The sequence below is a fragment of the Jaculus jaculus genome, chromosome 14, assembly GCF_020740685.1.
Source record: "Jaculus jaculus isolate mJacJac1 chromosome 14, mJacJac1.mat.Y.cur, whole genome shotgun sequence".
NCBI lineage: Eukaryota > Metazoa > Chordata > Mammalia > Rodentia > Dipodidae > Jaculus > Jaculus jaculus.
This window is the reverse complement of record NC_059115.1, coordinates 6,458,092-6,482,321: the sequence shown is the minus strand read 5'-3', so window position 1 is coordinate 6,482,321 and position 24,230 is coordinate 6,458,092. Positions and strand designations below refer to the sequence as shown.

Here is a 24,230-nt window from a genome sequence, read left to right as displayed (position 1 = left end):
ACAAAGAGCCAGATATACAAAGTGGCACGTGCATCTGGAGTTCATTTTTGGTGTGCCCATTCTCTTTGTCTGTCTCTTCTATGTCTCTTTGCTTGCAAATATATATGTATATATTTTGGAGGTAGGGTCTCACTCTGGCCCAGGCTGACCTGGAATTCACTATGTAGTTTCAGGGTGGCCTTGAATTCAAGGCGATCTACCTATCTCTGCCTCCTCAGTGCTGGGATTAAAGGCATGCGCCATCACGCTCGGCTTGAGCGTTTTTTTTTTTTTAATTTTTATTGTTTTACTTTAAAAATATTTTTATTGCCGGGCGTGGAGGAGGCAGAGATAGGTGGATCGCTGTGAGTTCGAGGCCAGCCTGAGACTACATAGTGAATTCCAGGTCAGCCTGAGTTAGAATGAGAACCTACCTAGAAAACAAACAGCATCAACAAAAACAAGCCCCGGGGCCACAACCCTCCCCCCAGAAACCCTTAAATAACAACAAAAATAAAATAGGGACACTCTTGAGATGGAAGCAGGTGCGGTCCCCCTCCGTGAGTCATAACTGAGTCCCACGCAGTGTGAATGACGCATTCGTAGGTGAGGCCTGGCTGGCCTTTTTGGCTAATAATTGATGAGAGTCTGGACCTCAGTCCCACCTTGAGAGGGCGGTAGCCTTTGATGTAGAGCTGTCCCCTGGGAAGGAGAATCAAAGTCCAGGCCCAAGCAGCCTGGATGCTCTGCAAGACAGGTGTCCTTCAAGTGACGTCGGGCCCTTTGTGAAGCTGGTCTTCGCTGACCCCACACCGCACGCGCCCGCCCCCGACCTGGCCCTTTAAGAGCCGCTGCCGCGCAGAACGCTCCCCCCTCCCCACAACGCTGCAACCTGCAGTGTTGCCATGGAGACCAGAATCCGGCGGCGGAGCGGGGGGGGAGGGATGGGGAGCCCCGTCTGCGCAGGCGCGGGGTCCCAGCCGCCGGTGTCGCAGCGGCTTTGCTGGGTCCAGAGCGAGGTGCGCGCTCAGCCTGCGCGGGAGCGTCCAGCTGTCCCCCGCGCCACCCTGCCGGCCACCTAGCAGAGGTGGCGAGTCACCCAAGGCTGGGCCACTCGGGAGAGAGCAGGCACGTAAGCATCCCCCCCCCCCGGGGACCCTCGGATCGTCCTTGGGGGAGAGAAGCACCCCCTCCCCGCAGAGGAAGACCATTGCGCTCAACCCAGCCTGGCAGAGCTCAAAACCTTGAGCCTGGTCACAGACACCTGAACTCTAAACCAACCCCAGGGGTGGCCTTTCAGGGTGGGATTGACACAGCCCACCCAGCCCTGCCTCAGTCTCCCCTCCCCTGTACCCCAAGATCAGTGTCCACTGGGCAGCGTCGTGGCCATGAATCTCTTGCAAGATTGGTGTAAGGAGCTGGCGGTGGAGGTCCACAGGGCCCTACTGGTCACGGGCATCCCGGAGAGCCTGCTGCAAGAGGACATCGAAGCCACCCTGCGCCCCAACCTGCTGCCCCTGGGCAGCTACCGGCTTCGGGCTGTGAGAGCCATGGGGAAGCAGAAGGCCCAGGCAGCCCTGGTGGAGTTTGGGGACGAGCTGGATCACTCGGCCGTGCCCAGGGAGATCCGGGTGGAGGATGAGGTCTGGGCGGTCCTGGGTAAGGACCGTGGGCAGGACGCGCGGGTCCTCAGACAGATGAGGCGTCTGCTGCTGGATGAAAGGCCCACGGATGACTTCAGGGAGCTGGCCGTCCCTGTAGCCTTGGCAGGGGCGGGTCAAGCCCAGGGATCCTCGGGGCAGGACGTCAATAAGGCCGGCTCCTCTGGAGGGCCAGCTAAGGATGGCCGTCGGGGACATCATCATCGTCGGGGAGGCAGGCAACGATCCCGAAGCCACCAGAAGGGCAAGAAGCGAGGCCGGGGAGGGAGGCGAGCCAGGAGTGAGTCGGAGGACTCTTCCGCAGACAGCCTGGGTATAGTGATCGAGGAAATCTATGCGGAGGACCTGAGCGTGGACGAAGACCAAAGGGCCCTGTACGCCACGCTCCAAGCTGCTGCCAAAGAGCTGGCCAAGAAGTGGGCCCACGGCGGAGACCAGGACGAAAGGGAGAGCCCCCGTGAGTTTTTGGCTCTGGTCACTGTCACTGACCGAGCCAGCAAGGAGGAGACGGAGAAGGACCAGCCGCAGACAGAGGCCATCCGTTTGAACATCAAAGATGAAAAGAGCACTGTCCCCGACTTGGTGGCGCTGCTGGCTGTGAGAGACACCCCGGCAGTGGACACGGACGGCGACGATTCTTGTTCAGACAGCGAATCTCTGGCGAGTGGGGAGCAAGGTCCAGAAGAGGCGGAGAACCCCGAGTTCGTGGCCATTGTGGCCTACACAGACCCCTCTGACCCCTCGGCCAGGGAAGAGATGTTGAAGATCGGGTCCGTCATCGAGACCCTGGGCTGGGGGGACCCGAAACACAAAAAAGATGTCCTTCCCCAAGTCTTGTCGGTCATGTCCAAGGACAAGTCTGGACCGCGCGTGAAGGTGGAGGAGGCGGGCCGTCAGGTGGACGCCGTGGTGTTGAGGCAGGCCCAGGAGGACGGGGACCTTTTGGAATGCATCTCCACGTTGGCTGAAGCAGAGGGGTGTCCCAAGGGGAAGAAGAGCCCACTGGGCCTTCTCAGGGGCTGGAGCGCCGAGGGTCACCAGGGTGGCCTCCTGGAGCTGGTGGCCCTCCTGGCCGCGCAGGACATGGTGGAGGCCGTGGAGGACGAAGAGGCCAGCAGGTGGAAAGGCGCGCGATGCAATCATGGCAGCGGTGGCCTGGCCGAGGTGCTGGCTTTCCTCGCCTCCCGCGGGCATCTGGAGTCGCAAGAAGAGTCCGCGGAGGAGGAGGATTCGAGCTCCGCATCCGAGGACGAGTCCGAGGAGGAGGATGAGGAGGACGGCGGGAGCGACGAGTCGGAGCCCGCGGATAGCGCATCCAAGAAGCCCCGGGCCAAGCGAGCGCGCACCGGCTCCAAGAGCCAGGCCCAGGCGGGCGCGGCCACCCAGGCTCCGGCCGCCACGTCCCGAGCCCGCAGAGCCCGCAGGGGCGGCCGGGCCATCAGCCCCGAGAAGAAGGCCGCCGGGAGCGGGCCTTCCACCGAGGAGCACGCGGGAAGCAAGAAGCAGCAGCAGAAGAAAAAGAAGAAGAAGAAGGGGTTCCCCGGCACCGGCACCCAGGCCAGGGTCGGTGACCCCAAGGGACAGCCAGCCGCTGTCCCCAAGTCCACGCCGGGGAAGAAAGCGCGGCGGGGTCCCAGGCGGACCCCTAAGTGCCGCTAGTGGACATGTCAGTCGTCACCGCTGCCAGCGAGCCCTGGTCCACGTGTGGAAGGTCCTCCCCTCCCTTCTCGGTCTGTCTGTCTGTCTCTCCCCTCCCCCCTTCCGCGCTCTCTCTTCTCCCTGTATCCCTGGCGCCTGCCGAGGCGTCTTTCTCGCTTAACCGCGTGCTTTTGTGGCGCGCTCCGCTGCATCCCTCAGCTGGGTTTGGTGGGTGCCTAACATTCCTTTCTCAGTCCCATGAGCAGATGGTGCCCGGCGGCGGTGATCGGGGTGGCAGAAGCCCGGACAAGTAAAAACAGAAAGAAAGAGAGACAGACAGACAGACAGACAGACACGACACCAGGCTGGACGTGGGTCCGCGGGGATATGCCGAAGGAGCTCGGCCTGGGTAGCTTCCAGAAGCCCAGCGTGAGTGTGGGATGACATCTACCACCTGTGCCAGCCAGCGGCTGGAAGCCACTGGGAGCCCTCGCCCAACCTGGCTGGGCCTGGGGGAGAGATGCACCGGGTGTTAGGGCCCATAGTTGGCAAAGGAAAGGCTGGGGGGGGGCTGTATATGTGTGAGTGGTGGGGGGGCACATTCCAGAAAGAAAAGCCTGAGACACCCGAGGCGGCTGGGAGGGTGAGGGAGGGAGGGAGATAGATAGACAGACAGACAGACAGGCCAACCTAGCCTCCTGTGGGGAGGCGGCGAGGGAGAAGGGGTCTGGCCCACTGGAGGCCCCGCGGAAGTGCACGGGAGCCAGCCCAAAGCCAAGGCCGCCCGTCCTCCGTGGCAGGCCGACTCTGTCTGTCACTGCAGCGCTTTGCACCCAAACTCGTCATCCTTTGCGATCCTATTCCATTTGGGGAGAATTCCTGCGAAATCCAGACTTCTGGCTCCTCTGGGTTAGCCCCGCCCACTCCAACTAAGGCTCCCCTCCGCCCCCACATCCCTGGGCAATCCCACCAGCTGTCCCCACTGTCCCTGACTGAGCCTCAGTGCTGCCCCTTGTAGCTTGTGACTTAAGACGACGAAGCCCCCTGTTCACTCCGTATTCACGAAGCACCCCAAGGTCCCCTGAGGGGTGAATGCAAGGGGCCCAGGCTCCTGGCTCCTGGGGTCCTTAAAGGGGAGGGTGACCCGAGATAGGAGGAGGTGACTCCATCCTGCCCCGGCATCTCCCCCAACCCCCCCCCCCCCGCCCCCATCTGTGTCTTTGCTGACCTCGGACTGCCACGTGCTGAGGTTCTGATTTCCGTGTGCGTAGCTGGCGCTTTTTCTCTGTGTAGCTCCTTCCCCAAGCCTTTCTGGTCCCTGAGAGGTTCTCTGTCTGTCTGTCTGTCTATCTCTCTGTCTCTGTCTCTTTCTCTCTCTCTCTCTGTCTTTGTTCCAGTTTCCTTCTCCAGGAGGTGTCCTTGGTACCAGGATGGGAACAGACGCCCTGGCTTCTCATCTCACAGCCCAGACTGGACTGTCCAGGTCCCACTCCCGGGGGACAGGCAGAAGTTGCAGAGCTGCGGACGCCTCTTCTGTACCCAGAGGACCCCCCCACCTCCTCGCTTCCCAGGACGGGGACCCGCAGCGGATGGACCGAGAAGCAGGCCAGGGCTGGAGAGGCGGCCTTTCCTGCTGTGGGCTCATGGACTTGGGGAGGGCTGCCTGTGGTTGGAGAGGGGCCCCGCGTGTCATTTGTCCCCGCCCTGGCTACAATCTCCAGTCCTTGTGTATCATGTGACCCTGGATATTCCAGTGAAGTTGAATGAAGAATCCTGGCTGGTGTTGTCTGTGGGCCGCTGCTCCGTGCGTACGTATGAGCTTGGGTCACGTGCATCACCATTTTGGCTGTTCTCACCTCTACCCAGGGGTGGGAGCTTGTGCCCTTCCGCCCTCATTCATCTTCACCCAGTGAACACTGGACCTTGCCACCTGCTGGGGGTGGGAGGGTTACAGTTCTCTATGCCCTCCTTGTTGGCCTAGACCTCTCTTCCAGCCCTTGCTCCAACCTCTGCTTAGAGCCTCCCAACTCAGGGCGCTCCATTCCTGGCTGGGGTTTTGGCTTTCCCCCATCTCATGGCCAGGTCTTGTCTTGGCGGCCACATCGGATGCATATTCAGGATATTTCGGGGGGAGGGGCTTCTGGCTATGTCACCACAGTTAATAGCCAAAGGTTTGTTTTTTTTTTTTTAATTGAGAGAGACAGAGATAGATAGGTAGATGATAGAGAGATAGGTAGATAAACAGACAGAGACAGAGAGAGAGAGAATGGGCATGCCAGGGCCTCTAACCACTGCAAAGGAACTCCAGACACATGTGCCACCTTGTGCATCTGGCTTACCTGGGTACTGGGGAATTGAACCTGGGTCCTTTGGCTTTGCTGGCAAGTAACTGCTAAGTCATCTCTCCAGCTCCCAAAAGTCCTAATATGACCTGGATCTGTCCAATACTTGCCCTGCTGGCCATATTAAGCAATTTATTTTTATTTATTTTAATTAATTAATTAATTTATTTGAGAGCGACAGACACAGAGAGAAAGACAGATGGAGGAATAGAGAGAGAATGGGCGCGCCAGGGCTACCAGCCTCTGCCAACGAACTCCAGACGCGTGCGCCCCCTTGTGCATCTGGCTAACGTGGGACCTGGGGAACTGAGCCTCGAACCGGGGTCCTTAGGCTTCACAGGCAAGTGCTTAACCGCTAAGCCATCTCTCCAGCCCAATTTATTTTTATTTTTTGAGGTAGGGTCTCAACTCTATCCCAGGCTGACCTGGAATTCACTTTGTAGGTCCAGCGGGAACTAACAGCAATCCACCTCCCACTGCCTCTCCAGGTGCTGCTATTAAAGGCCTGGACCACCACTCCTGGCTACTTTAAATTTACATAGAATTGCCATGAAGTGAAGTTAAAAGTTCACATCCTTAGTCACAGCACACACACAAGCGGTCAAGTGTGGCCTATGGCCAGCAGCTTTTGTAATGTGCAAGGCAGGTGATACAAGACATGTCCACCGTCACAGATAATCCTCCTTTTTTTTTTCTCTCTTTTGGTTTTCTGAGGTAGGGTCTCACGCTGGCCCAGGCTAACCTGGAATTCACTATGTAGTCTCAGGGTGGCCTTGAACTCATGGTGATCCTCCTACCTCTGCCTCCCGAGTGCCACCACGCCTGGCTAGAGAATCCTCTTGAGTCATGCTGGGCCTCACACATTCACACATTATGCCCATCTGAGCTGAGCCTCACTTCCAGCCACTCTTTGCCTGTCATCTGGTGGCTTTGGTCCTCCAGGTCTTAAGAGAAACTCCAGGCATGTCGTTGTCTCAGAACCTTCTCACAGGCAGCTGCTGTCTCCTGGAGTCCTCCCCTTCCCCAGGATATTTAGCCCAGCAGTCTTTCTGGGTTTTCAGGAGGGCTTCCCTGGATCATCTCCCAATTAAAAACAAAAAGTAAGCCTCTCCATGCATGTTCACTTTATTTTCGGAGCTTTGGATGTCCCCACCCACCCAGCACACATTTTTTCCCCCCTTTATTCATTTCTCCTCAGTGCATGCAAGAGGATTTATTTTTTTTGGAGGTAGGATCTCACTCTAGCTCAGACTGACCTGGAATTGACTCAGGCTGGCCTCGAACTCCCAGCGATCCTTCTACCTCTGCCTCCCAAATCCTGGGATTAAAGGCGTACACCAACAAGCCTGGCAGGTTCCCCCCAACCCCCGCCCCCAGGTAGGGTCTCACTGTAGCCCAGTCTGGCCTAGAAGACACTGTAGCCCCAGGCTGGCCTCAGACTCACAGTGATCCTGTTACCTCGGCCTCCTGAGTGCTGGGATCAAAGGTATGCACCACCATCGGTGCCTGTGAGACTTTCAAGTTTTTTTAATAGAATAATTTTAAAAATATTTTTGCCGGGCGTGGTGGTACACTCCTTTAATCCCTGCACTCGGGAGGCAGAGGTAGGAGAATTGGCGTCAGTTTGAGGCCACCCTGAGACTACATAGTTAATTCCAGATTAGCCTGGGCTACAGTGAGACCCTACCTCGAAAAACAAAAACAAACAAAGAAAATTCTTATTTTGAGAGAGAGAGAGGGGGAGGGAGGGAGGGAGAGAATGGGCGGGCCAGGATGAGACTCTGGGGTGAGGGTTTCCCGGGCCAGGCAGGTGGGTGAGGATGAGGAGGGGGAGCAGGGTGTCTCACGTTTGAGGTCCCCGAGGCGGGAGGGTTTTCTCGGGTGACTGTGTGTTGTGTCCACTGTGTCCCCAGCCCCATCACCCAGGTGGCGTGCACAGTCCTCCTTTGCTGACGTTTGTTGAATGAGTCATTGATGGATGGTTTGAACCTGATGGAGAGGGAGGGTTGAGGAGGACTACACCCGGGATGCACTTGGGGAGGAACATTCTAGAACCCAGGCTCCTGGAGGGAGGGAGCCCAGGGGGTGGGTAAGGAAGAGCGTTTAGGTCGAAGGCGCCACCTGGCGGAGGGCCAGCGGTACTGCAGGCCAGAGCGTCCGCCACGGCGTGCGGACGCCGGAGCCGCTGCCGGTGGATGGGGCGCGGTGGCCCCCTGGCGGCGGAGAAGGCAACGACAGCAGGGACCCCGAGAAACGCATGGCTCCAGGCCCCGCGCTCTGCCCGACCCCTGCGCAGCCTTGCTGGGTGCGGCGGCGGGTAACAGACTCTCTGGATGAGGGCCAGATACACGCATTAGAGAGTAAAGACTGCTGGCTTGGAAAGCTACCCTCCCCTCATAGAAAAGGTGAAGGAGGTGATCGGCTGTGGCAGGCGGATGCTAGAAGAAATCAAACGATAGGAGACTGCAGTGTAAAGTCCCAAGGTTGGGGTGTGACTATGTGTTTTTTTTTTAAATAATTTTATTTAATTGCAAGCAGAGAGAGGTAGGAAAGAGAGAGAGAGAGAGAGAGATATTGGGCACACCAGGGCCTTCATGCACTGCAAACGTATTCCAGATGCATGTGCCACTTTGTGCATTTGGCTTTACGTGGATACTGGGGAATTGAACCCGGGTCCTTTGGGCTTTGCAGGCAAGCACCTTAACTGTTGTTTTTAAAAAAGTAAAAAATAAAATAAAAAATAAAAAAACAAAAACAAACAAACAAAAACAGGGCTGAAGAGATGGCTTAGCGGTTAAGGCACTTGCCTGCGAAGTCTAGGAACGCATATTCAAATCTCCTGGTCCCAAGTAGCCAGACGGACAGTGACACAAGCTCTCAATGTCACACATGCACACAAAGGGGCGCACACATCTGGGATTTGTTTGCAGTGGCTGAAGGCCCTGTCATGCCCATTCTTTCTCTCTACCTCTATCTCTCTCAAAAATAATGAATAATTTTGTTTTGTAAATAAAATTCTGGGCCTAGAGAGACGGCTCAGCTGTTAAGGTGCTTGCCTGCAAAACCTAAGTATCGAGGTTAGATTCCCCAGTACCCACATAAAAGCAGATGCACAAAGTGGGGCAAGCCTCTAGAAGTTCATCTGCAGGGGCTAGAGGCTCTGACATACCCGTCCTCCTCCTATGTCCCCCCCACCTCTGTGTGTGTCTCTCTCTGCTTACAAATAAATACATAAAAATATTAAAAATAAAATTCTGGGGCTGGAGAGATGGCTTAGTGGTTAAGCGCTTGCCTGTGAAGCCTAAGGATCCCGGTTCGAGGCTCGGTTCCCCAGGTCCCACGTTAGCCAGATGCACAAGGGGGCGCATGCGTCTGGAGTTCATTTGCAGTGGCTGGAAGCCCTGGCGCGCCCATTCTCTCCCTCTCCCTCTATCTGTCTTTCTCTCTCTGTCTGTCGCTCTCAAATAACTAAATAAAAAATGAACAAAAAATATTTAAAAAAAAAACTCTTATAAAAACTAAATAAATAAAATAAAATTCTGGGGCTAGGGAGGTGGTTCAGTAGTAAAAGACACATGCTTGCAAACCCTGCCAACCCGAGTTCAGTTCCCAGTGTCCATATAGAGCTGGCTGCGCACAGCAGTGCACGGGCCTGGAGCTGCTTTGCAGTGACCAGAGGCCCTGTGCCCCGGGTCTCCTCTCCAGTAAATAAATCAAAATAAAATTTTAATTAGCTATCTACCTTACTGGAGGCAGGCAGTTTCTCATTCCTTCCCTCCCTCCCTTTCTCTCTCCCTTCAAAGTCCACTCTGGCCTTTATACATAGCCAAAGATGACCCTGAACTTCTGATCTTCCTCACCTCCTCTTTCTAGTCATGTGTCATATTGCTCAGTTTCATAAGGAGCTGGGACTTGAACCCAAGGTTTCCTGCATGCTAGGCAAGAACACCAATTGAGCTACACCTCAGCCCCTCTAATTGGATTTCTTTTTAAGATATTTTTTATTGTTATTTTTATTTATTTATTTGACAGAGAGAGACAGAATAGGCACGCCGGGGCCTCCAGCCACTGCAAACGAACTCCAGATGCATGTGCCCCCTTGTGTGTCTGGCTTATGTGGGTCCTGGGGAGTCAAGCCTGGGTCCTTTGGCTTTGCAGGCAAACACCTTAACTGCTATGCCATCTCTCCAGCCCTGGATTTCTTAGCACTTTTTTTTTTGGTTTTTCGAGGTAGGGTCTCACTTTAGCTCAGGCTGACCTGGAATTCTCTATGTAGTCTCAGGATGGCCTTGAACTCACAGTGATCCCCTACCTCTGCCTCCCGAGTGCTGGGATTAAAAGTGTGCGCCACCATGCCACGCTTGGATTTCTTTAAAAAATATATTCTATTTATTTATTTAAGAGAAAGAGGGAGAGAGAGAGAGAGAATGGGTGTGCAGGGCCTCTAGTCACTGCAAATGATCTCCAGATACATGCACCACATTGTGCATCAGGCTTATGTGTATACTGGGGAATCAAACCTGGGTCCTTAGGCTTTGCAGGCAAGCGCCTTGATCACTAAACCATCTCCCCAGCCCTGGATTTCTTTATTTTTTTATTTTTTTGTTTTTTTTGAGGTAGGGTCTTGCTCTAGCCCAGGCTGACCTAGAATTCACTATGTAGTCTCAGGGTGGCCTTGAACTCATGGCAGTCCTCCTACCTCTGCTTCCCAAGTGCTGGGATTAAAGGCATGTGCCACCACACTGGGCTTTAAAATTTTTTATTTATGGTGGGGGGGAACTCTAGCCACTGAAAATGAACTCCAGACATATGCACCACCATGCGCATCTGGAATCGAACATGGGTCCTTAGGCTTTGCAGGCAGGTGCCTTAACCGCTAAGCCCTCTCTCCAGCCCTCTAATTGGATTTCTACCTGACTGGAATTTAAAATTGAGGTAGGGCATGAAGACTTTGCAGGAGCATGGCCTTGCCTGCCCCTGGACTGGCTCAGACAAAGAACATTCTAGACCCCTGAGGCAATGAATGTCAAAGTCACTCTGGTCATTTCTGGCTTCTAAGTAAGGGCTATTTTGCACCCACGACCCAGAGCCTCCTTGTAGCTCCGCCCCTTTTGGAGGACCCTGGGCCTCACGTCCAGGATGGAGGGTTGCAGTATCCTACATGCACACACCAGAGGGCGCTCCAGGAGCGCTAGTTCAAACCACGCCTCTGCACCAACCTGCTGGAAATGGACAGCTGAGAATCTCAGGGTAAGATGGAGTCTGGATGCGCCATCGTTTCCTGGGAACTTGGAGAGATAACACAATCTTGGTCTCTTTCAGATCTACCTGGCCATTTTTGAGGGTGCATCCCCCAAATCTTATGATTTCAAGGAGCATCCAGGTGTTTGGGGAACATGATCCGATTGTCTTTGGGACCCCTTGAATCTGGGAGCTTAGCGAGGGCTGCATAGTGAAACTACCCCAGGAAGTCTTAGGAGCTTTATTTATTTATTTATTTTGGTCTTCCAAGGTCGGGTCTTGTTCTAGCCCAGGCTGGCCTGGAATTCACTATGTAGTCTCAGGGTGATCCCAAACTCACAGCAATCCTACTACCTCTGCCTCTGGAGTACTGGGATTAAAGGCGCATGCCACCACAACTGGCAATTTCATGCTTTTTAAAATATTTTATTTTATTTGAGAGAGAGAGGCAGATAAACAATGAGCATGCAAGGGCCTCCAGCCATTGCAGACGAATTCAGACTCATGCGCCAGCCACTTTGTGCATCTGGCTCACGTGGGTCCTGGGGAATCAAACCTTAGTCCTTTGGCCTTGCAGGCAAACGCCTTAACCACTAAGCCACCTCTCCAGTCTGATTTCATGCTTTTTATGGCTGAATAATATTCCACTGTGAGCCAGGTGTGGTAGCGCACGCTAGTAATCCCAGCATTTGGGAGGCAGAGGTAGGTGGATCTCTGTGAGTTCGAGGCCACCCTGAGAGTACATAGTGAGTTCCAGGTCAGCCTGGGCCAGAGTGAGACCCTCCCTCAAAAAACCAAAACAACAACTATATATTTGTAGATAGAAAGACTACGTCCAAGGACCATCTCATCCCCTAGTGTGACTAGAGCATATAATAACTCAATATTTATTTATTTCCTTATTTATTTATTTATTTATTTTTTACTTTATTTTGAGAGAGAGGGAGAAATAGAGGCAGATAGAGAGAATGGGTGCACCAGGGCCTCCACCCACTGCAAACGAACTCCAGACGCATGCGCCACCGGTGTCTGGTTTATGTAGGTACTGGAGAATTGAACCTGGGTCCTTTGGCTTTGCAGGCATGTGTCTTAATCACTAAGCCATTTCTCCAGCCGTTAATATATATTTGTAATATATTTGGTGTTTCTGAATATGCACACATGTGCATACATGGTGCGTGTATTCATGTGTGTGTGCGTGTGCACCAGAGTGGGCACGTGCAAGTCAGAGGACAGCCTTGAAGTGACTTGGATCTTCTGTCTTGTTTAGGACAGAAAGTTTCTTTTTTTTTGAGCTCAGGTCAAGTGTAGAAACCTTCATAGTTACAAAGATCAGTAGTAAAATCTTTTCATCATTGCTCAGAAATGACTAAATGAGTAACCTTTCACACACGCACGCACGCACGCACACACACACACACACACACACATACACACACATACACACACTCAGACAACCACACATAAGACAAACACATTTTAAATTACTCTGTAGTTTTGCTTCTCAGAACAATAGAGACCATGCATCAAGAAGACTGACAAGCCTTCTTTCTGATGCTCAGATTTGGCTGGAAGTTTCTTGTTTTACTACTGTGGATGCTAGTCTGGCTGGCTCCCAAGTGTCTTCACTCTGGGGACCTGACCTCTGTTAGCAGGTTTGCTCAGCAAGTGCTTTCAAACGCCGTACCATCTCCCAGCTCTCTATATTTATCAGCCCAAGCTGGCCTCCAACTCACTATGTAGCCGAGGGTGACCTTGAACTCCTGATCTTTTTGCCTCCACTTCCCAAGTACCAGTGAATATAAATGTGCCCCAACCCAGTTTATGTAGTTCTGAGAATGGAACCCAGGGCTACAATGCATATGCTACCTGGCCTCCCCAGTGCTGGGATTGAAGGTGTGCGCCACCACCACGCCAGGCGCGTGTGTGTTTTTTGAGGCAGGGTCTCACTCCAGCCCAGCTGCCCTGAAACTCACTCTGTAGCCCAGGCTGGCCTCTAAACTCATGGTGATCCTCCTACTTCAATCTTCTGAGTGCTGGGATTAAAGATGTTCAACACCATGCCTGGGCCTCACGGTATGTTTTATAAAGAACTGAAAGGGCTGGAGAGATTGCTCCGTGGTTACAGCCACTTGCTTGCAAAGTCTGGGTGCTAGTCACCAGGGCCCTCATAAAGCCAGGTATAGAAAGTGGCCCATGTGTCCACCCTCAATGGCAGGAAGCCCTGATGTACCCACACTCATACTCACTCACTTTCTGTCAGTCTGCCTCTTTCTTTCTTTCTTTCTCTCAAATAAATAAATAAAAATATTTTTAAGGGAGCTGGGCGTGGCCTTTAATTCCAGCACTTGGGAGGCAGAGGTAGGAGGATTGCCATGAGTTCAAGGCCACCCTGAGACTACATAGTGAATTCCAGGTCAGCCTGGGCTAGAGTGAGACCCTACCTTGAAGAAACCAAATTATATATGTATATATTAAGGGCTGGAGAGATGGTTTAGCTGATAAGGTGTTTGCTTGGGAAGCCTAAGGACCCATGTTCTACTCTCCAGATCCCACCTTAACCAGATGCATAAAGGTGAAGCAAATGCAAGGTCACACATGCCCACTAGGTGGCACAAAAATCTGGAGTTTGATTGCAGTAGCTGAGGCCCTGGTGCGCCAATTCTCTCTCTCTTCTTCCCTTTCTCTCTCTCTAAAATAAAAATAATTAAAAACAAATTTTTAAAAATTAAAAAAAAATCTGAAGCCAGGCGTGGTGGCGCACGCCTTTAATCCCAGCCCTCAGGAGGCAGGGATAGGAGGATCTCTGTGAGTTCGAAGCCTCCCTGAGACTCCATAGTGAATTCCAGGTCAGCCTGGGCTAGAATGAGACCCTACTTCGAAAAACAAAAACAAAAACAAAATCTGAAAGATGCTTAAACGAAGATCAAGTGTATGTTACTTTCTCATTGCTGGACAAAATAGCTGTCAGAAGCAGTTTATCAAAGAAAAGAATTTATTTTTGGTTTACAGTTTTTATTATTTTATTTTATTATTATTACTATTTTGGGGGAGGGAGTTTCTTTAAGATGGGCCTCACACTGACCCAGGCTGACTTAGAGCTTACTCTGTAGTCCCAGACTGGCCTTGAACTCACGGGAATCCTCCTGCCTGTGCCTCCTGGGTGCAAGGATTAAAGGTGTCACCACACCTGTGGAGCTGGTCTCTTACTGATCCAGGAGACAATGGAGTTTTCAGGAGCTCCACGGACTGGGTTCCAGGCACTCCTGGCCATACCCAGCTACATACATGGGTTCTGTGTAATGGGTCTGGGGCCACTCAGAGAGTCACCAGTCTGACATGAATATGATATTAATAAATAGAGGCACTTATTTCTGGCCAGGACTCAACAGTGCAGCCCCCCATTACATCTGGTCAGGGTTTATAAGGACAACTTGCTGAACAAATCCACAACAGTCACAAGCCTAGTTACCAAGGTGAAGGGAAAAAAGGGCTAGTGGTTATTCCATTCAAGCAGATGGCCTGGTATTTTGCATATCAAAGGTAACATTTGCAAGGGACCACATTCTGCATACCACAGATTACATTTCTTTATAACAGTCCCTTATCCATCCCATTCTGGAGATTTGGTCAGTCTCAGGTGCTCTGTTTTCTCTAGAAACATACTTAACTGCTGAGCCATCTCTCCAGCCCTTGACTTTCAAATATATATATATATATTTGAGAGAGAAAAGAGGCAGAGAGAGGGGGAGAGAATGAGCGCACCAGGGCCTCCAGCCACTGAAAATAAATTCCAAACACATGCGCCACCTTGTACATCTGGCTTACGTGGGTTCTGGAGAATCAAACCTGTGTCCTTTGGCTTTGCGTGTAAGCACCTTGACTACTAAGCCATCTCTCCAGCTGGACCTACCTTCCTTCCTTCTTTCTTCTTATTTATTTTTTTAATTTAATTTAATTTTTTTTATCTTTTCATAATTTTTATTAACATTTTCCATGATGATAAAAAATATCCTATGGTAACACACTCCCCCCGCACTTTCCCCTTTGAAATTCCATTCTCCATCATATTACCTCCCCATCTTAATCATTGTACTTAAAGATATACAATACCAACCTATAAAGTACCCTCCTCCCTTCCTTTCTCTTCCCTTTATATCTCCTTTTTATTTTTATTTTTATTTATTTATTTGAGAGCGACAGACACAGAGAGAAAGACAGATAGAGGGAGAGAGAGAGAATGGGCGCGCCAGGGCTTCCAGCCTCTGCAAATGAACTCCAGACGCATGTGCCCCCTTGTGCATCTGGCTAACGTGGGACCTGGGGAACCGAGCCTCGAACCGGGGTCCTTAGGCTTCACAGGCAAGCGCTTAACCGCTAAGCCATCTCTCCAGCCCTATATCTCCTTTTTAACTTACTGGCCTCTGCTACTAAGTATTTTCCTTCTCACACAGAAGCCCAATCATCTGTAGCTAGGATCCACATATGAGGGAGAACATGTGGCACTTGGCTTTCTGGGCCTGGGTTACCTCACTTAGTACAATCCTTTCCAGATTCATCCATTTTTCTGCAAATTTCATAACTTCATTTTTCTTTAGTGCTGAGTAGAACTCCATTGTATAAATGTGCCACATCTTCATTATCCACTCATCAGTTGAGGGACATTTAGGCTGGTTCCATTTCCCAGCTATTATAAATTGAGCAGCAATAAACATGGTTGAGCATGTACTTCTAAGGAAATGAGATGAGTCCTTAGGATATATGCCTAGGAGTGCTATAGCTGGGTCATACAGTAGATCTATTTTTAGCTGTCTTAGGAACCTCCACACTGATTTCCACAATGGCTGGACCAGATTGCATTCCCACCAACAGTGTAGAAGGGTTCCTCTTTTTCCACATCCCCGCTAACATTTATGATCATTTGTTTTCATGATGGTACAATCTGACAGGAGTGAGATATTTTTGGTTTTTGAAGTAGGGTTCACTCTCGCCCAGACTGACCTGGAATTCACTATGTAATGAGGCGGGCTTCAAACTCACAACGATCCTGCTTCCTCTGCCTTCTGAGTGCTGGGATTAAAGGTGTGTGCTGCCGCACTCAGCCCTTGACTATTCTTAAAATCTGTATGAACTTGGTCCTGCTTGTTGGAGTGCCTTTAAAAATCACGTACGAAAGAAAGAAATGGTGGAGCCTCTTGGTTTCCTGGCCATAGCTCCTCACTGGAATGTCCTGAGTTCCTGGCTCTGGAACGTGACAGCTGCTTAGGGTTCAGAGGAAGCTCAGGCCAGCAGCTGGGGCTGTCACGTGAACCTCAGCTCCCACAGCACACCCTTCTCCCTCCTCATAAACCTCTGATTTTGTCTATTATTTCCAGGAAAGCAAAGAGAATGAATTCAGAACGACACAGTGTAGAGTTTCCAGAACTATGGTGTTAAAACGTTGGGCTTTCTTTTCTTTTCATATATATATATGTATATATATAAAGAGAGAGAATTTGTGGGACAGAGAATTTGTGTGCCAGGGCCTCAGCCACTGCCATTGAACTTCAGACTCTTGCGCCACCTAGTGGGCATGTGTGACCTTGTGCTCGCCTCACCTTTGTGTGTCTGGCTTATGTGGGATCTGGAGAGTTATACCTGGGTCCTTAGGCTTCACAGGCAAGCGCCTTAGCCACTAAGCAATCTCTCCAGCCCTGGGCTTTATTTTCTATTCCTGTTCTAGGCAATGAAAATGTATAAAGCAGACATCATTTTCTTTTCTTTTTTTTTTAAATATATTTTTTTAATTTTTAATTTTTTTTTAATAATTTTTTTTATTATTTTTATTTATTTGAGAGCGACAGACACAGAGAGAAAGACAGATAGAGGGAGAGAGAGAGAATGGGCGCGCCAGGGCTTCCAGCCTCTGCAAACGAACTCCAGACGCGTGCGCCCCCTTGTGCATCTGGCTAACGTGGGACCTGGGGAACCGAGCCTCGAACCGGGGTCCTTAGGCTTCACAGGCAAGCGCTTAACCGCTAAGCCATCTCTCCAGCCCTTAATTTTTTATTTATGAGCGACAGACAGAGAGAAAGACAGAGAGAGGGAGAGAGAGAGAATGGGCGCACCAGGGCTTCCAGCCTCTGCAAACGAACTCCAGACGTGTGCGCCCCCTTGTGCATCTGGCTAACGTGGGACCTGGGCAACCGAGCCTCGAACCGGGGTCCTTAGGCTTCACAGGCAAGCGCTTAACCACTAAGCCATCTCTCCAGCCCGCAGACATCATTTTCAAAAGCACCATCATTTCAAGCAAGTGGGGAAGTTGTACCAGAACCCAAGCAACAGAAATCGGCAGGGCACTACCACCCACCAAGACTTTCCAGTGCTTCATTTATTTCAGAACAATGGAACTTGGCTGGAGAGATGGTTCAGTGGTTAAGGCACTTGCCTGTGAGGCCTAAGGATCCAGGTTTGATTCCCCAGGACCCACATAAGCCAGATACACAAGGTGGTGCATACATCTGGAGTTCATTTACAGTGGCTGGAGGCCCTGGTGTGCTCATTCTCTCATTCTCTCTCTCAAATAAATAAACAAATAAAATATATTTTTTTAAAATTTATTTATTTATTTGAGAGCGACAGACACAGAGAGAAAGACAGATAGAGGGAGAGAGAGAGAATGGGCGCGCCAGGGCTTCCAGCCTCTGCAAAGGAACTCTAGACGCATGCGCCCCCTTGTGCATCTGGCTAACGTGGGACCTGGGGAACCGAGCCTTGAACCGGGGTCCTTAGGCTTCACAGGCGAGCGCTTAACCGCTAAGCCATCTCTCCAGCCCAAATAAAATATTTTAAAAATTGGAATCGCTTATATTTCCATCCATAAGGATAGAGCCAAACAGCTAAGGCAGCTCCTGTCACATGTTATGGTTGACCATGACCGTGGTAAGAGACACAATGTACTGTGATCTGGGTGAACATACATTTAAGAAAAAATTATTTATTTGAGAGAAAGAAAGGGAGGGTGGAGAGAGAATGAGCATTTCGGAGCCTCCACTGGCTGCAAACAAAATCTAGACACATGGGCAACCTTGTGCGTTTGGCTTCATGTAGGTGGTGGGGAATCAAACCTGGGTCCTTTGGCTTTGCAGACAAGCACCTTAACCACTGAGTCATGTCTCCAGCCTTGGATGAACATACATATCTGAGACAATAAAGCTTCATAAGACACATGAGATGAAGCCAGGGTTGGCGGGGCATGCCTGTAACCCTGGCACTTGTGAGGGTCAGGTAGAAGGGTCCAGAGTTTGGACCCAACTTGGGCTAATAGTCAGACCTTGTCTCAAAATTAACCAAGTATGCAAAAACAAAAACTGAGACAGACTGACTTTTTTTTTTTTTTTTTTTTTGAGGAAGGGGTCTCACTCTAGCCCAGGCTGACCTGGAATGAACTATGTAGTCTCAGGCTGGCCTTGAACACATAGCAATCTTCCTACCTCTGCATCGACTGACATTTTTTTGTGTTTCCATAGAAAAATTTGTGAATTGGTGAATTGGGCTGGAAAGATGGCTTGCCAGTTAAGGCGCTTGCCTGCAAAGCCTAAGGACCCATGTTCAACTCTCCAGATCCCACATAAGCCAGATGCACAAAGGTGAGGCAAGCCCAAGGTCACACATGTCCAGTAGGTGGTGCAAGTGTCTGGAGTTCAATTTCACTGGCTGAGGCCCTGGTGCACCAATTTCCTCTCTCTCTCTCTAAAAAAATAAAAATAAAGAAATTTGTGAAATAGCTTGTCACTGCAGGAAATTAAGGGTGACCAGCATGTCATTCCAACTTGACTGATTCCACAGGGTCTCTGAGGCTCAGAGTTTTGGCATCTTGCGTATATTGTAGATAAAATAAGGTAGGGTTGGAAGTGCTAAGCGGTAGAGCACTTGTCTAGATCCACAGTGAGGGGCTGGGGGCGTGGCTCAGAGGTAGAGCACTTGTCTAGATCCACAGTGAGGGGCTGGGGGCGTGGCTCAGAGGTAGAGCACTTGTCTAGATCCACAGTGAGGGGCTGGGGGCGTGGCTCAGAGGTGGAGCACTTGTCTAGAGTCCACAGTGAGGGGCTGGGGCGTGGCTCAGAGGTAGAGCACTTGTCTAGAACCCACAGTGAGGGGCTGGGGGCGTGGCTAAGAGGTAGAGCACTTGTCTAGATCCACAGTGAGGGGCTGGGGGCGTGGCTCAGAGGTAGAGCACTTGTCTAGATCCACAGTGAGGGGCTGGGGGCGTGGCTCTGAGGTAGAGCACTTGTCTAGATCCACAGTGAGGGGCTGGGGGCGTGGCTCAGAGGTAGAGCACTTGTCTAGATCCACAGTGAGGGGCTGGGGGCGTGGCTCAGAGGTAGAGCACTTGTCTAGATCCACAGTGAGGGCTGGGGGCATGGCTCAGAGGTAGAGCACTTGTCTAGATCCACAGTGAGGGGCTGGGGGCATGGCTCAGAGGTGGAGCACTTGTCTAGATCCACAGTGAGGGCTGGGGGCATGGCTCAGAGGTGGAGCACTTGTCTAGAACCCACAGTGAGGGGCTGGGGGTGTGGCTCAGAGGTAGAACACTTGTCTAGATCCACAGTGAGGGGCTGGGGGCGTGGCTCAGAGGTAGAGCACTTGTCTAGATCCACAGTGAGGGGCTGGGGGCGTGGCTCAGAGGTAGAGCACTTGTCTAGAATCCACAGTGAGGGGCTGGGGGCGTGGCTCAGAGGTAGAGCACTTGTCTAGATCCACAGTGAGGGGCTGGGGGCGTGGCTCAGAGGTAGAGCACTTGTCTAGAACCCACACAGTGAGGGGCTGGGGGCGTGGCTCAGAGGTAGAGCACTTGTCTAGAGTCCACAGTGAGGGGCTGGGGGCGTGGCTCAGAGGTAGAGCACTTGTCTAGATCCACAGTGAGGGGCTGGGGCGTGGCTCAGAGGTAGAGCACTTGTCTAGAGTCCACAGTGAGGGGCTGGGGGCGTGGCTCAGAGGTAGAGCACTTGTCTAGATCCACAGTGAGGGGCTGGGGGCGTGGCTCAGAGGTAGAGCACTTGTCTAGATCCACAGTGAGGGGCTGGGGGCGTGGCTCAGAGGTAGAGCACTTGTCTAGAATCCACAGTGAGGGGCTGGGGGCGTGGCTCAGAGGTAGAGCACTTGTCTAGATCCACAGTGAGGGGCTGGGGCGTGGCTCAGAGGTAGAGCACTTGTCTAGATCCACAGTGAGGGGCTGGGGGCGTGGTTCAGAGGCAGAGCACTTGTCTAGAGTCCACAGTGAGGGGCTGGGGGCGTGGCTCAGAGGTAGAGCACTTGTCTAGATCCACAGTGAGGGGCTGGGGGCGTGGCTCAGAGGTAGAGCACTTGTCTAGAATCCACAGTGAGGGGCTGGGGGCGTGGCTCAGAGGTAGAGCACTTGTCTAGATCCACAGTGAGGGGCTGGGGCGTGGCTCAGAGGTAGAGCACTTGTCTAGATCCACAGTGAGGGGCTGGGGGCGTGGTTCAGAGGCAGAGCACTTGTCTAGAGTCCACAGTGAGGGGCTGGGGGCGTGGCTCAGAGGTAGAGCACTTGTCTAGATCCACAGTGAGGGGCTGGGGGCGTGGCTCAGAGGTAGAGCACTTGTCTAGGATCCACAGTGAGGGGCTGGGGGCGTGGCTCAGAGGTAGAGCACTTGTCTAGAGTCCACAGTGAGGGGCTGGGGGCGTGGCTCAGAGGTAGAGCACTTGTCTAGATCCACAGTGAGGGGCTGGGGCGTGGCTCAGAGGTAGAGCACTTGTCTAGGGTCCACAGTGAGGGTCTTGGGCTTGGCTCAGAGGTAGAGCACTTGTCTAGCACCGTGAGTTCCTGGGTTCCATCCTTAGGCTGCAGGAGTTCCTGAGCAGTCTGCCACCTTTAACAGTGCTCATCTGGAGACCAAGCCTTTAACACATAGGGATTTGTGGCACACTCCAGATCCAAACTAGCAGAAAGCACTGTGCCAGTAGAAGATGGCATGAATGTTGGAGCTCTCATGGGGCAGCAAAAGCTATCTGGCACGACCATCTCATACCCCAGACCCCCTAAATCTTTTCTAGAGCTGTTATTTTTGTAAAATTGCCTCATTTTTCCCCCACCATTTGGTTTTTTGATGTAGTCTCTCTAGCCCAGGCTGACCTGGAATTCATATGTAATCTCAGGCTGGCCTGGAATTCACTATGTCGTCTCACAGTGACCTTGAACTCATGGCAATCCTCCTACCTTTACCTCCTGATTGCTGGGATTAAAGGCGTGTGCCAGCACACCCAGCTGGTTCATTCTCTCTTAAAGGCACAGTAGGGTGGAATAGACATCTAAAGGGTAGTTGGCATCACAGCACACGCCTGCCATTCCACGACTGGGGATGCTGAGGCAGGATAGTTTGAGTTTCATGCCAGCCTACAGCACATAATGAGACACTATCTCAAGGACAAAAAATGGGACCTGGAGAAATGGTTTCAGGGTTAGGGCACTTACTTGCAAAGCTTGAGGCTAGGGTTTGATTCCCCACTACCCAGGTAAATCCAGATGCACAAAGTGGCATATGCATCTGGTATTTGTTTGCAGAGGCAGGAGGTTTTGGTAATCCATTCTCTCTCTCTCTCTCTCTCTTTCTCACATAAACATTTTTTTTAAGACAAGAAATGATTTCAAAGGGGAAAGTGGGGGTAGGGAGGGAGGGTATTACCATGGGATATTTTTTATAATCATGGGAAATGTTAATAAAAATTGAGAAAAAGTAAAAATAAACAAATAAAGAAAAGAAAAAGAAATGAGCTGGGTCTGGGAGGTCTTGTCTATAATGCCAGCATTTGGGAGAGCGAGGTAGGAGGTATGCCTTAAAGTCAAGTTCAGCCTGGGCTAGAGTGGGACCCTGCCACAAGAAAACCCAGCCAACTAACTAAACAAAGAAACGAAGTCTCCAAAAGATTGAAATGAGGGTGCTGGAGGGATAACTCAGCAGTATAGATACTTGCTCCCAAAGTCTAAAGGCCTGGGTTCAATTCCCCAGTACCCACTTGCATGGTGTATGCATCTGGAGTTCGTGTGCAGCAGCAGGAAGTCCTGGTACACAGCAATCTCTTTCTTTCTTTCTTTCTTTCTTTCTTTCTTTCTTTCTTTCTTTCTTTCTTTCTTTCTTCCTTCCTTCCTTCCTTCCTTCCTTCCTTCCTTCCTTCCTTCCTCCCTCCCTCCCTCCCTCCCTCTCTCTCTCTCTCTCTCTCTCTCCACTTGCAAATAGATAAATAAAAAAATTTTTAAATACAAATGATTTTTAATGTTTCTGCTTTTTATGTGTGTGAGGTAGGTGAGGTAGGCTGACCTGGAATTCACTGTGTAGTCTCAGGGTGCCCTTGAACTCATGGCAATCCTTCTACCTCTGCCCTCCCAATTGCTGGGATTGAAAGCATGCACCACAACACCTGGCTTGATTTTTAATCTTTTTAAATTTTAATTTAATTTTGCTTATTTGAGAGAGAGATAAAAAGAGGGAGATGAGAGAGAGGGAGAGGGAGGGAGAGAGAGAGAGTGAGAGAATGGGCACTCTAGGGCCTTCAGCCACTGTAAACAAACTCCAGACATATGTGCCACCTTGTGGATCTGGCTTACGTGGGTCCTGGGGAATCAAACCTGGGTCCTTTGGCTTCAGAGGCAAATACCTTAACTGCTAAGCCATCTCTCCAGCCCTCCCCCCCAAATAGAAGTGGAAGAAAACGAAACTTCAAGCAGAGAGGAAGAGGACAGAAAGGAAATCTGAAAAGCACACAGTAGAGATGGTTGAGAGGGTCACCGTGGTAGGAATGTGTTGTTGAGGAACCACAGTGCAAAATGTTGTCATATAAACCACAGTATTTTATGTTGCTATGGAAACCACAGTGAGACCCCAATTAAGGATAGTAGCTGCAAGGAAAGTGTAAGAGAAAAACAAAAGAGAACACTGGACTTGATATTGACAGCTAAACTTTTTTTTTTTTTTTTGGATTTTTTAAAAAATTTTTTATTTATTTGAGAGAGACAGACACAGAGAGAAAGACAGATAGAGGGAGAGAGAGAGAATGGGCGCGCCAGGGCTTCCAGCCTCTGCAAACGAACTCCAGACGCGTGCGCCCCCTTGTGCATCTGGCTAACGTGGGACCTGGGGAACCGAGCCTCGAACCGGGGTCCTTAGGCTTCACAGGCAAGCGCTTAACCGCTAAGCCATCTCTCCAGCCCTAGACTGCTTATTAGAGAAGCAGCAAGGGGTCTCAGCTTTCCCTTAGGATGAAGGCTGAAGCACCGGGCCAGGCTGGGGTGGAAGCTTATAAGGAGGAGCCTAAGAAAAACAAACTGGACCAGGTGTCATTGATAAGAAAATTGTAGCTGTTTGTGTCCTTGTTCAGAATGGACTTCTTCAGCCAGGAATGTCTGAGGGAGGAAACTCAGATAGATAGATGGTCTCTAGTCCTTTGAAGGTCATCTAGGCTAAGGGGAGTACATCAATCAGGGAAGGATGCAAACTTCTTTATTGCCCTGAGCGAGCGTTAGGGATAGTTATTAACTCTTTGTTCCCTTTAGTTTTCAGGGAAGGCTATTAACCCTTCAGTCCAGACTGTAGAAGAATAAAAGAAATTGGGGAGAACTGGGGGTGATTGGGACATTTTGGGGAGGACTGCATGGGCCGGGACTGGGGACGAAGATTAGTCTCCAACTACTTCCAGCTGGGGGGGCAATATATCTCTTGGAGTGTCCCACGCAGTCCTGCGGCAGTTGGGTGTTCAGGGGCTCTTATTCAGTGGCCGTGAAGAATTCAGTGACTCTGCCGGGCGTGGTGGCGCACGCCTTTAATCCCAGCACTCGGGAGGCAGAGGTAGGAGGATCGCCATGAGTTCAAGGCCACCCTGAGACTACAGAGTTAATTCCAGGTCAGCCTGAACCAGAGTGAGACCCTACCTCGAAAAAAAAAAAAAAAAAAAAGAATTCAGTGACTCTCTGTGCAGTGAATGCGAGGATTCTGTTCAGGAGGAATTCGGTGAGGCATCTGAGTACAAAGGATCAAAAGGGTGAACATTCTCATAATCAGGGGAATAGAGCACACGTCAGAGACAGGGTAGGTTTAACTTGAAGGGAGTAGAGCAGTGAGATTTCTTAATTTATAGCAATGGATGCCTTAGTTGGTCACAGAGATGTCAGGTCACATGTAGAGAAATAATATTATTGGCCATTAAAAAGGCTAAGATAGAGGCTGGAGAGATGGCTTAGGGGTTTAGGCATTTGCCTGAAAAGCCAAAGGACCCAGGTTCAACTCTCCAGGACCCACATAAGCCAGATGCGCAAGGGGCACATGTGTCTGGAGTTCCTTTGCAGTGGCTGGAGGCCCTGGCGTGCCCATCCTCT

The 24,230-nt window shown here is 51.1% G+C and overlaps 1 protein-coding gene and 2 non-coding genes across 3 annotated transcripts; 1 reads left to right on the top strand and 2 right to left on the bottom strand.

Moving 5' to 3' along the window:
- Window positions 1–1,250: 1,250 nt before the first annotated feature.
- Pnma8b (PNMA family member 8B) lies at window positions 1,251–3,866 on the top strand (the record flags this gene model as incomplete). Its single annotated transcript, XM_012952249.2, has 1 exon — window positions 1,251–3,866. A coding segment is annotated over one exon (2,049 nt), but the record flags the coding sequence as incomplete, so codon positions are not given.
- An 8,286-nt stretch (window positions 3,867–12,152) lies between these two features.
- Window positions 12,153–12,222, bottom strand: LOC123454965. Its single transcript, XR_006633604.1, has one exon. It is a non-coding gene; the product is annotated as a small nucleolar RNA U2-30 (small nucleolar RNA).
- A 141-nt stretch (window positions 12,223–12,363) lies between these two features.
- Window positions 12,364–12,450, bottom strand: LOC123454966. The gene has a single exon (XR_006633605.1). It is a non-coding gene; the product is annotated as a small nucleolar RNA U2-19 (small nucleolar RNA).
- Window positions 12,451–24,230: the final 11,780 nt, after the last annotated feature.